At 27.5% G+C, this 14,002-nt stretch overlaps 2 protein-coding genes across 5 annotated transcripts in view; one reads left to right on the top strand and one right to left on the bottom strand.

Moving 5' to 3' along the window:
• Positions 1–8,770, top strand: part of LOC114133119 (neuropeptide Y receptor type 2-like) — a 172,989-nt gene extending 164,219 nt beyond the window's left edge. For all 4 annotated transcript variants that reach the window (XM_027998745.2, XM_027998743.2, XM_027998746.2 and 1 more), the window contains one exon: positions 8,001–8,770. The gene's annotated coding sequence lies outside the window, so the exon portion shown is untranslated. The remainder of the gene's footprint in view (positions 1–8,000) is intronic.
• A 2,970-nt stretch (positions 8,771–11,740) lies between these two features.
• On the bottom strand, positions 11,741–13,411 carry LOC114118916 (uncharacterized). The gene is made up of 2 exons (XM_027980349.2): positions 12,665–13,411; positions 11,741–12,224 (listed from the first exon to the last, which is right to left on the bottom strand). Exons 1-2 carry the CDS (start codon positions 13,301–13,303, stop codon positions 11,979–11,981), a joined length of 885 nt encoding a protein of 294 aa, XP_027836150.1. The 5' UTR covers positions 13,304–13,411; the 3' UTR covers positions 11,741–11,978.
• Between the last annotated feature and the right edge of the window lie 591 nt (positions 13,412–14,002).

Below are 14,002 nucleotides of genomic sequence, written 5' to 3'. Positions count from 1 at the left end.
AGGTGTGATTTATAAATCCAAAAGTTCTATGAAAATGAAAAATAACTATTTTCATTCCACTTTCTGAGAACCTACAACTTTGTAAAAGTTCATCATTTTTTGTAATATTTATTATGATATACTTTTAAACTAAACGACAATACATTTAAACCGTTTGAGACTCACCAATAAATAAAACTGACTTGTGAAATCTCATTTTTTTTTTTTTTTTTGAATAAATATATATGATTAATGTTTTAAGTGAACGCTGCAAGGGACTGCTGACTGCTATTTATTGATGCGTGTATATTATATCCAATATAGTATCAGTATTATATACAATTCAATATTATATAGAAAACTAAATAAAATACATAAATGAATTAATTGAGTAATTAGATAAAATATATTTACAAAAGTGTTAGTGGAATAAACAAAAATAGAATAACTCTCGTAGCGTGGTAAATCACGTGCATTTTCTTTTGATACAAAAAATCCACAAACAAAAGCGCTTATGTATAGATTTCAACATATGTAATTTGCATGGAACCCTTTTTAATAGCTATATACTTGTCTACTACAATATATTTATTTCATATTCAATCAAAACATTTTAATAGATAATTATGATTGCGTGTCTACAAACAAAATAATATATGATTATTAAGTACAAATAAACCAATTTAAATATATTAAATTAAATTTATTGTAATAGGGTAAAAAAATATGCATAAAAAATATTTTTTGTATGTTTACTTTTAAAAATACTAAAATAGATGAAAGCCGTAAATAATGATTTCATAATATTTGGATATGAATACAACTCCATATTATTTTTTTTTCTTAAAAATATATACACTATACTAACAATAGGAATAAGCATCTTCAATTCTATATTATATTATATTTTTATTTGATAATCAAAATGTATTGTTATTATTATTTTTTAACTCAAACACAACGTGTATACGTAACATCCATTTTTTAAAATTTCGCTTGACAAATACAATATTTTACTATATTGTCAGAAATAGCCAATATTTATGTTACACAATATTTCGTCCTCAACGGGTTGCGTGAATTCAAAGTTGAATCGGTAAAGATTTTTCAATAATTTAAACACAAGTCACGATTGAACAAAAATTACTGGAACAACGCGTGCATACTTGCTCGGTTGCACGTACGCTTTCACTCGAAAATACATACGTCAGACATTGTTTTATGGTCAAGACTTTCTGGCCTCTGTTTTTATTTGAAATAAACTACAGGCTATTGAAACTCCTGTATAGGTACTAGGATTCACATACAAGTCGCACTTGAAGACTTATTAATTAATTTTACATTGAAGTCCGTGTTTATTTTGACAGTTACTACAGAGGATCTAGGGAGGATGTGAGTTAACCTCGTTTGATTCCCCGTGTTCTTCGAAAAGAAAAAAAAATATTGGAGAAACACGAAAAAGCTCACTCTCCACGGGAATTTAATGCATGTATACTTATATCGATTTTTCGACCCGACACGCAAACCTTCCGAAACACAATTTTCCCCATTAACAACGGCTACATAATATATACGTATGCTCTAAAGTACATCCAAAACATGAAAGACACATTTGTTTGAGAAAGGAAAAAACAGTACTGCTATAGTAAACAATGGTAGGTGTAAATAAAAATTCTTGTCGTTTGCTTTTACCTTGCTAAAACACTTCAAAGACAGACTGACTAATTATTATAATACCCTATAAATTACACTAAATTAAATATCAAACGATATACTCTTATACTTTATCTCATATCACAAAAGTATTACACTATTATTTTCAAAAAGTACTCGATTTTCAAATTATTTAAAAAAAGAAAAACCGTAACGGTTTTGTTGATTTTATAAAACGGCGTCTTGTATAGGCAATTTAATAGCATATGTGAATAGGTATTTTTTAATAATATCATCATATCAATTCTATCAAAGTAGTACGCATACCATATTGGTACTACGATATCACTAGTCACACTATAGAGATAATTTTGAAACAAAAAAAATGCCTATAAGCATTTTTCTTAATTACAATACTTTACCCCAACAACCTAATTGAATATATTTTTAACGAAACAAAGAAGTAAATATATTGTATAAAAGAAAAAAATAAAGTATACAGCGTATAACAATAATTCATGATTTTTAATTGCAGATACAGATACAATAGAAAATACGTGTGTAAACTTAATAAAATCTATAAACAGTATTTACAATATATCAAGCTATATTTAAATCAGTATTTTATGACTACAATTTAAATTACATTGAAAATAAAAAAATTATATTTAATTCTTTTTAATTAGACTAAAATGTAACATGAAGAAATATATTAAATTATAATAATTGTCATAGCATGTCACACAGTAGATAAACAAAATAATTTATAGACTTCACTACTCGTAGTTTTTAAATTATTAAAAAAAACTTAAATAGGCTCTACATAATTGTTTTGAAATAACAAAAGAATATTTACGAAAAGATTAATTCAATTATATCTGGTCAGGAAAATATTATACATGTATTATACTAACAAATAATAATTAATGTAGTTTAAATGTAAATTGTTTCTTAAATTGTGTATAAATATTCTGTTAAGTTATAATGAAATGAAATTGTTACTTTTAACAATGTATATTGTTTTGATTTATGTATTTTGTACATTTTAGAAAACTATTTCTATAGTAACTGTAAAAAATTAAAAACTCCATGAAAAACTCAAAAATTAAGGATGATCATAATAAATTTTAATTTATATTAAATTTTAAAAATATACTGACACATATCCTGTAAGAGGTTATTATTTTATCCCTGTAAAAATTCTCGAGTTTAATATTGAAGTATAATATTAAGTATTTTAATTATTTCAAAGTAATAAACTTCATATGACGAACATGACGCAGCTGTAGATGAAAGTTCTCTATAGGACAAATGATATAAAAAAGTTCAAATATTACTGTTAAATATGCTTCAAAACTAAATTTATGACTGAGAAATGTATAAATGTATAGTAGATTTTCATGTTTTTTTTTTTTAATTATGTAATTACTCTTCAACTCAATATTTTTAAGTACAATACGCCTGTACGATAATTTAATTACGATTATGAAATATTATACAAATTACCTATTAATAATCTAAATTTTTAATAACAGTAAATTCTTTACAATACGATTGTTCTAATATTATAGTGTTATAAATAATGTACATTGATATTAAATCTTAAATAATCATTATAATTAAATAAAATTATTTACCATATAATATACTTGCATATTATAACACAATTGTTTTTACATTATTATTTTTGGTGATGTTATTTTTTAATATTTAGATATTTTTCATTGTATCACATATTTTATGTTATTGTTTCAAAAATAAATTTTTTTAGATATGATTAATTCACCTCCATCAAACATTAAATTAGTAAGTTATTAGATAATGAATATTTATTTTTATTTTATTACTTTCATAATAATCATTTTCTCGACTATAAAGCTATTGCGTATATTCTGATGTTTATAGTTTAATAAACAATCTATCAGTTAAATTTGAAACATAATTAAAAGTAAAAAAGTATATAAAAATATACAATAGCGTTAATAGTTTCTATTAAAACTGTTATATAATTACTTGAAATATTCATTAAGTATTTTAATAATTATTTTAAGTAAAGTTTTTGATTAAGCAAATAATAAATAAGTATTGAAACCAAAAAAAAAAAAAAAAAATACTGAAACTACTTTTAGCTTCTGAACGGAGTGAGTGATGAATGGATTTTATTTTTAAATCAGACTATACTCGTATATTGTAATAATTTGTAGATTGTAGTAAAATTTAATAGCCGTGAAGCGCAATATTTTTATTATTGTATTTGTTTTCTCGTGTATCTATATCACAGTCAAACTTGCAATAATACGGTTTTGAATGCTTGTTCTTATTTCAAAATTCATATTCGTATAATATACGTACTTATACGCGTAAATGCTTTTTACTTTATTCTAATAACTGTACTGAATTCCCATGGTATAATAAAAAAAAAACAAGACAAACAAAAATCGTATTTGATAAACTAAAAAGGAAACGCGACACGCATTACAAAATAAGAGAAAACACACAGACAGCAGTGTACCGGATGCTGAATTTCGGGGCGTTGGCGACGACGACGGCGTCACTATATATTCGTATGTACATAATATATACATACGCATATTTTTTTTTCGACAATAAAACGCGATTCTCGAATCGCACACGTCTTAATAAAATCACTCTACACCGCGTCGTTACACCACCCCCGCACAGGTCAAAAATTGATATTTGTTTGTCGCGTCTGTTCATACTATTATGTATATTATAATACAAATATAAAATATAATATATTATTAGATATTGCGTTTGGTACACGTCATAAATGTCACCCACAGTCCCACTAGCTACGAACGAAACGCATTATTATTAGGTACTACAACTTATTGTCGTACCGGTGTAGTTCGACTATGTTTGCAGTGTATTCAGAAATATAATATAATATAATGTCATGTATTATTATGATATAATTGCGAGTTTTGAAATCGATTTAACCGAAAAACCCGGCGGGGAAGCAAACTTTGCTATCGCGCCGTGGTCGTCGTCATATAGCGTGTCGAAATGGTATCGTCGCCTACAAGACCTGTGGTTATAACAAACAAAGCCCAGGGGTCCAAAAGTGACCGATATCGTTCAGTTATAACAAAATCTACAGGATTACGGTAACCCGAATACTTTATGTTTACGTATATTATTCTGTTGTTGTGTTCGCAGTGCGGCCATCTATTTTGCATAATATCGATTGTCGTGAAATCTGAGTAGGTATCTGTACGATTCGGACGATCACGGAACATAATAATAACAATAGAATATATATATATATATATACATTGTATGGCCACGTTTTCAACGATCGTCCGATCGTTTTGTAATAGAAATGCAAGTCCCGTACATTTCACTCAATTTCATTCACCCGTCGAGTTCTTTTAACGTCGTTCACTTTTTTTTCTTTGGTTTGTGATATTTTCTATCGGTGGTTTTTTTTTTTTTTTAAATTTATCTTTTTCAGTCGATACATATCTTTTTCTGACCGTTACGGTTGCCGTGGTAACCAAACAATAACAAACGAAATCTATTATCACAATGATGGCGAGCACCAAAAACATATTATTTAATATTATAACGAGTTGTTTATAAATGTTAATATCTTAGACATTAAAATATAGATTTTCGTTCAAAAATTTGTTAGCAAAATATTTTTCTAAAATCACTTTTTTTATTTAAAATAAATAATATAATATTAATATTAAATGTTTATTTTTGACAACTTACTTGTATACATGTTTACATCATTCAACAAGTAATGAGTACCATATAGTCTTATAGTTAAGACTAATGACCAACCAAACCAACGGTATAAATAATTCACTAAGAACAATAATTAATAATTAATATCGATTATCATTGTAATATTTTCCAGCAATTAATGAACGTCGATTTTGTAAATAATACAAAACCAAAATAATTTTATGTACCGGCTATTTCCTCGAATTTCTCCTAGTTAAGGATATTGAATAGCTAAATTTCTTATTTATTTATTTTTTCGTCGATTTTCCGAGTGTAGATCTAAAATTAAGTCTAAAAATAAATATTATGGTCCAAAACTCAATAATAGTAATATACGACTATTTTCGACAATAATTACAATAGACACAAAAAACATTGCCTGAGATGTTGTATCGTCGTATTTGTTATAAATACACGTAGATGGATAAATAAAAAAACATCATGTTCATTACAAGACAAAAAAAAAAAAAATAATCGGAAAAATAGGAAAAATCGAGGAACATATTTTGTACATTTTTTGGTGTTGCGATATTTTAAATACAATTTACATTTTAATTAAATATCGATAAACTATAATTCCGGTGCAACATTTTAGACAAGGTGCTCGTTGTTTTACTGTGTTAGAAAAGAATCTCATAGCCAGTCTCCAGCGTGTTAAAGTGCATAAAATACAGATGTATTTTCGTCGATAAAATAGGTAATAGGCAAAATGAAAATTTAAAAACAAACATCAAAAATGTAATTTGTTTGCAATGTTTGACACATTAAATTGAGTTTGATTTTTTCAAACAGTATAATCAACCTCTAATAATGATTAAATGTTTTTCACCGTAGCAGAGAAAATATCTTTTGTTTTAATGCCAACATTATCTGTGTTATTAAATAAAATTAATAGTTTATTTTTAATTACTGATTACTGAAATTTGTTTAATGTCACATCAATAATAAAAATAAAAAAATTATAACATATTAACTACACAGCATCTGGTAGTACACGTGTAGGTTGATGTATTGTAGATAATAAATTACAAAATGTGAAAACAATAAATTCCCAGCACAATTCAATCAAATACAAATTAAAGCGTATTTGTGTGTGTTAAATTTTAAATTATATAAATGGTAAACACTTATTTATATTTATCCGTGATAGTTGTTTATTATCATTATACGTACGGACGATTTTTTATTTGCATAATGATACATAATCGTACCGGGGACGATAATAGAAATTAGTAACATCTAATATCGTAATGTTAATAGTGTAGAATTATGTATACGTGATGTTTTATTTCAAATAAAATTCGTTTGTTCTCGCGTGGAAACGTACATTCAGACCTTCGGCCTGTGTCGAGTAAAAAATATTATCCGGTGTGTATTATTCGTGGGTGCTTAGGCTCGCTATCCAAACAAAAGGACCGCACCACAATGATAATAAAATATAAACACAAATGTTGTAACAAATTACGTTCTCGTTGCTATTAGCTGCGAGCAATGGGACCAACCACGAACAACGCTTACTTCACCACCCTTCTCGCCGCTGAAATAGTGCCCAACTACTCCAACAGTGGCTATTATTCAAAGAAAATCCATTCCAGGCCAACCCTATAAATAAAATAAAAATTAGAAAGATTTCCGAACAAACAATGGAAACGCATTAAAAAAAAAAAATTAATAAATAATGTCAAATTATACTTATCCGAGCGTCTTAAGTACATTCATTCCAGCGATTATTCGGTTTTTATTGCAGTAAAGAATGGATTAATTGATTCGAAAAACGTCCAACTTATTTTGAATCCAAAAAAATCATCTCTAATTTTTATTTCAAACGGCAAAATTTACAGCTTTACAATTAATAAAGTGTACAATAGAATGGACGAAAAATTAACTCGATTAATGGACATTTCATTTTAAAAAAAAAAATAAGTTTATAACCTGCTTTACGTTTTCAAGGCTGACCCAATGCGATAGAAAAATAAGCAACCACCTAGCACGACACTAGTTTAGGGGCGACAAATTTCGAATGAACAAAATTATTGATTTAATTATTATATTATCTATATTATAGCGAAACGTTAAAATTACCTAAGGCGGTGAAACACCTATGGCCAAACCTGCACGTTTGGTAATATTTAAGTTATAGGTAATACATAAATTTAATAAGTTATCAGTTTAAATGTGTTTTAATGGTTATTGGTAGAAAATAGTTTGCAATGATAATTTAAATGGTTTTTTTTTTTAAATAAATAAATTATTATATTTTCTCTTAGTTGATAAATCAATTTATAGATTCATTAATTTATTGACTCGCTAATAAAATCTAACGCTGTACACCTAATGCCACAAGTATAATAAAATAAAAACATCTATTAAAACTCCACAATTTATAATTAAAATGATTTGATATCATTTATAGAAAATCTATTAAAATATTATTTTATTGAAACATACATAATAATAAAGTTCAAAGTATCTCATTATCTCAATCAATATGTCTTTTAGATGAAAACTTACAACTTTTAAAATATAAGCGTAATACAAGATTATAACCAGGTTATAAAAAGTTTTAGTACTCACTACAGTTATTTTCAAGTTGATTGTGTTGTTTTTTTTTTCAGAACATATATCAAGACTCTAATGAAGGTTCAATACGATTGCAATTTCCGCCACAAACTACTTTACGCCTAGCCCAAAAATATAAGACTAATAGTTGCCTAAGAAACATTATATAGATGTAATTAAAATGTTAATACTAAATTTATTATTCATTATTCTTATTAATTATTGTAATAAGTATAGCGTTTGAAACTATTAACTGTTCGTGTGTTATGTATAAATGGAAATATATTTCTAATAAAACCTATTTCTGCCAATTTATAATACTGTTGTGTATACATATATATATATATTACTATTATTCTTCATACCTAATAATGTGTTTGGTAAATTAAAATGTTAATAACTTTACTATAGTTATGTGCTTTTAAAATATTCATAGTTTTAGAATTAAGATCTAACATTGTTCAAATGTATTTGTAAAAATATAATGTATAATATTACAATAATATTATATTCCTATAGTGTAATAAGATAAAAAAAAATTAAATTGTAACTATAATATGTTTAAACTTAAGAATAATTATAAGTAAAAAATTAATTGTTGTAGTATAATGTGATTGAACTTTTGTTTTATATTTAATAATTTTTGTTACCTAATATGTTTGTGCCATGCAATTCATGTATTGAGCCCACATGTTTTGTGTCGTACAAACTATTGTTGATTAGTATAATTTATATTTATCCTCCGCCTTTTTTTTTTCAAGCACGGCAATGTAACCATGTTTTTTTTTATATAAACAAAATAAAATGTTGTTTTAAATTCACCAAATTGTGTATACACTTCATTGTTAAGATCTGCATAATTACTACATCAAGTATGGTTCTTATAAATGATACAGTCTCGAGACATATTTGATTTATAGAGAGTTGTTTATTCGTTTAATTTGCATCAAAAATTTTGTTTTTTCAATGCAATTAGTGATAAAAACATTAACTGTGAAGTTTAATATTATATGATAGATATATTCCTATTATTCTAGACTAAACTTATATTTTCTCAAATCTATGACTATGTATTTATCACTACTTGATTTCCATATTAATTTTACGTTTTCACAATAAATTTTTTAGTTACATTTGAATGTCATAATATTTACAATGACCGAATACATTATATAATAACATATTAATTATCTATATTTTAAAATTAGTTAATTTCAGAGCATACGTAGGTATAAACTACTTAGAACTAATGGGTTCTCATTGGCTAATTACATAATTTAAATAAAAGTCTGGGCGAATAAACAAGTACATACGAGGTATATTCACCCAACAAAAAAGTATTACAGAATATAAATACCAAAAATCAAGGCAGAAACATCAACTTTGACGTTGATAAATTTTAACAAACATTAAGGTTTGTATAAACATTTAATTATAGAATTATGTTATTAGTAATATAAAATTTAAATACGAAAACAAAATAAAAACACTTTTGAATTTTTTCATTTATTAGTTTTTAATTAATAATTTCGAGCTCACTATTAAAAATAAAAATTATCATGCATTAATTTCTCAACTGCATTAATCGATGCATTAATCATAATTGTTATTATTACTACAACAAAATAAGTGTGAAGCACTAGAATCTTCCAAAAATTATAATTTGTAGATAATATGAAGATTGATTGCATAGTTTAGTTGAAAGAATAAGTAAAAAAATTAATTAGATTATTAATTAGAAATTGAGTCATAACCAGCTAGTCATTACTGATGACTAATGATTATGAATTGAATAATGAATAAACGAGATGCACGACCAACATTAAAATCCCATCATAATGATTTATGTAAGTATATAATATACCATAATTTAGGTTCGTGCATTATACAATATTCCACAAAAGAGCATCTAAATAAAAAAAATTAATTAAAATAATATTTTACGGATATATAAACGAATATATGACATACGTACGTATATTATTAAATAAAAACCTGTAGCAGAAATATCCATTACGATTCATATAAAAATTAACTAAATTCTAAAACGTATATTGCATATACCTATAGATGATATTTAAATTATTAAATTATATTCTACGATCATTTAAGACACAATGAGTGTGTCATTATATTACAATTAATTTTGAAGTTTCGCTTGTTTGTTAACAAGGGATGGATTTCGATAAATATTCCTGAAGTTTTGCAATAATTCTGAAATCTTAATTTTAACTTAACCTGCATGTGCATACGATATTCAGTTATTAAATGTTTGATTGTAAGAAGAGCATTAAAGGATGAGTATATTAGAAGAGAGATATTTTTATTCATGAGGTAGTTGTGAGAAATGTTTGTGTGCTCAATATTGAGTCTTGTTTATAGAATATCGAAACATTTTGATAAGCCAGCGGTAATCGACCATCCATATAAATACACACCTTGATGAAATCAATGTATTCATACACGGAGATCCCTTTTACACGAGTTTTTTTTGTGTACACAAAAATTGTTATTTATATTATAATATAATATAACAAAACAAATAGCTATAAATTAACCCAAAACGCTTAAAAACTACCGTGACAGGAATACATGATAGATGTATAAGAAAAAGAGGAATAAAACCGACGGCATTCATGATAACTGAATTATTATATGGCAACAGCTGGTCATCTATATTATATTCAAATGAGTGAAGTGTTGGACATGTGATTTGCTGAAGCGCGAGCGACGACGGTCGACCGGCTGGTGATGACGGCGGACTACTATAACGACCCTAAAACGACTTTGTGCACTTTGTCTGTGGTGGGCAATAGCGGAAATGCTCGGGCGAGTGAAAGTGCACTTGCAATAGAGTGCAACGGCCGGGACGGATAGCGGCCGAAAACTCGGTGAACAAATCCAGTGGTTCGTGTTCGATGTGTCATTTTCGCTCCCGGTGCCTCGCCAGTCGAGTTCTAACTGCCGGCTGCCGATACAGCACGACCAAAACACACCGCAGCACGATGTCGCGGACGTCCGTTCTTCCGCCGCCACTTACCCGAATCTACGCCACTGCTACTGCCGCCAACACTGCTGTCCACGGGTGCCGGTGAGTCGCGTCGATTCCCAACATCCGGCATACCCGAGGCTCTGTCCTCGCGGCTGCCGTGCCGACGACCGAAGCCGACCGATCGGTCGAAAGTTCTCGATATTAAATGCCCTGAACCGCCAAGGTTTATAGATTATTAACCTTGCTACACCGCAACCGATTTCCGTCGCCACAACACGTACACTTGCAAAACACGACCGCAGAAAACGTGATATAGAAAAAAGTGAACGTGTCGCAGGACACGCGTTTACAACACTCTTTCGTATACACAGGCTCTCTACCCAGCCCTCTCTTTAATTTTGATTATTAACTTTTTTTTTTCAATTTAAGGTCATAAGAAATAGTCGCTATTATTATACTTACAAGTTTTTTTATGAGAAATATAAAATATAATTCAAGATTTTTTATTTATTAATAAAATTAATACATCTTAATTTTGAAATCCTTTTGTTAAATAAAACAAACATGTGAGTGGCCGGAGTTAGTTATGCTGCAGACGTTACCAATAATGGTAATTAGTTTATCTTCGTGATCGGACGAGGTCTGAAGTATTCACGTGATATGGCCGTTGTCATTCGTTCATGTCGATATATTACGGGCGATTCTAGCACCTGTGTTGTGTCGTTCCGTGTTGTGTATGTAGCAGAGCAAAGATCGCTGATTGCAGGTACTCAGATAGAAAATTATATTTTGAGTTACCTTATCAATGTTCAAAAACATTTTGACTAGAAATGAATAAACATGATTTTCGGCACTCAGGAAAATCCTTTACCAATGTTCAAAAACAAATGGACAGCAGCAAAACTATGTGATCAAACAACATTACTAGCTGTTCGTCGTTCAATATCGGTATCCAAATTCAAGGATAATATACCACGCCCTTATTAACGGCCTCTAAAAAACTATCTTCCATTATAAAGGGAAAAATTTCCCCAAATGATTTCTATTTTCTATTTTTGTTTTGTTTTACGTCTTTTCGTTGATCAAAAAAATCATCAAACAATCCCAGTAATAAGTAATCATTTGGGTTGCCTTTTATAAAGGTACGTTTGTATTTGTTTGTGTCAATTACACCACCCAAGCGGGATCCAAATACAGTATACGTTTCAATTTTTTTCTTGAATGGTAGTTTTCTTTCTTTATTTGAAGGTCTACAAATAGGCTTGGCATGGTTTCTTTTACTTTTTACCTGTATAATATTTAAATACATATTATTGATATTTAATTAATAATTGTGTATAATTTTACATGCAATAAGAATTGAGAAATCTGTTTTTAATAATTATATTTAAAATATTTATGTTGAAATTACAATAAATATTTGTTAAGAAATTGTGATGCACCTTATCGAAAATTTAAATAAAAATTATTACAATATTTAACTTCGAAATATTTTATAAGTTAAAATATAATTTGTAAAATAAAAATATGTTAGACATATCTCAGTAAATATGAAATATAATTTATGAATTAATACGTTGTTTTTTTATCTTCTACCCCTTTCGCTTATTTAAAAACATTTATTAATTTAAATAATATAGAAATAGTAAATTACTAAAAAATGTTCTAAGAAACTCAGCAAAGGTGATTTACTATTATAATTTTAATATATATTATGATTGAACTTACGTTTTGTGATTTTGGTTTTGACTTATCATAGTTCAAAAGTTTTAATTTCCTAATTAATTCTTTTTTGTGGTTAAAATTTGCAGTTTCTATTTTTTTGCGATCCTCATTTTCTGCATTTTCAATCTCTAGTGTACGTGTTATTGTATCATTATATATGCGTAATAAAAATCGTCTGTATTCATTGTATTCAGTCAAGCTGCATATCACATCGTTGTCTTCAGTGATTAGTCCTTGTCTTTGCAAAAATGCACGATTGATTGGTGAATTTACCCAGTTTTTTAGATGCGGATCGTGTAATGGATTATATGTGAGTGATATTCCATATGAATTGTTTAACTCAAAATTTAATTTTTTATCTGATACAAAAGGATTCTTTCCCATAAGTCCTCTATGGAAAACAATTGGACCGGATGGAGTGTATCCGTGATACATTGGAATTTTTTCGTCCAATTTTCTAGACTCCCATATTGGAAGATAGTTTTTTAGTGGCCGATAATAAGGGCGTGGTATACTATCCCTGAATTTGGATACAGATGTTGGACGACGAATAGCTAGCAGTGTTGTTCGATCACATACTTTTGTTGGTGTCCATTTCTTTTTGAACATTGGTAAAGGCTTTTCCTGCGTGCCACAAATCATGTTTATTTCTAGTTTAAACTATAAGTATATTTTAAAATTAAATTAGATTAAATTTTTACTAAATAAATATTTAGGTTAGTTCCGTTAACTGATGTTTGGTTGCTACCCAAAAAGTAAAGAATTTATTAATAACATATATAATTATGTCCTTTATTAAATTCAAACCATATACCTACTTTAATATTATTGCTACTTTGGTAAAAATACATATTTTCTGGGTAAATCACTTGTCATTTCTCTATATCAGCTATAGTAGCTATATTCAACCTGTGATCCATTAGTCTTTATTACATGAATTAAAAGAATTCACTGAAAATATAGGCGTAAATAATATTTCAAAATAAAATACTTATAAAAATAAGTTGTTTTTTTTTTTTTAATTTTCAAAACAGCCATAATATTTTTAAAAAATGTAACTGTGTTTAGATAACACTAATATAAACATTTGGTGAAAATTTCATATATTTACAGTGATTCGTTTTTGAGTTACAATTATATAAAAAAAAATAGATTTTTTCCGAAAACTGGTTTTGAGTAAATATTTCTGTTTTTCCATCACTTTTTATGGTTTTTCCCAATTTTTTTGAAAAGTGCTTCAAAACACCAAGGATATTCAATTTGCAATCAGAAATCACCCCCAAAGCTTTAAATTGTAGCATTATTTTAACAAATGATGTACATAGATACGCAAAAAAACAT

This window comes from Aphis gossypii, chromosome 3 (assembly GCF_020184175.1).
Source record: "Aphis gossypii isolate Hap1 chromosome 3, ASM2018417v2, whole genome shotgun sequence".
Lineage (NCBI taxonomy): Eukaryota > Metazoa > Arthropoda > Insecta > Hemiptera > Aphididae > Aphis > Aphis gossypii.
This window is presented reverse-complemented; position numbering and strand designations above follow the sequence as displayed.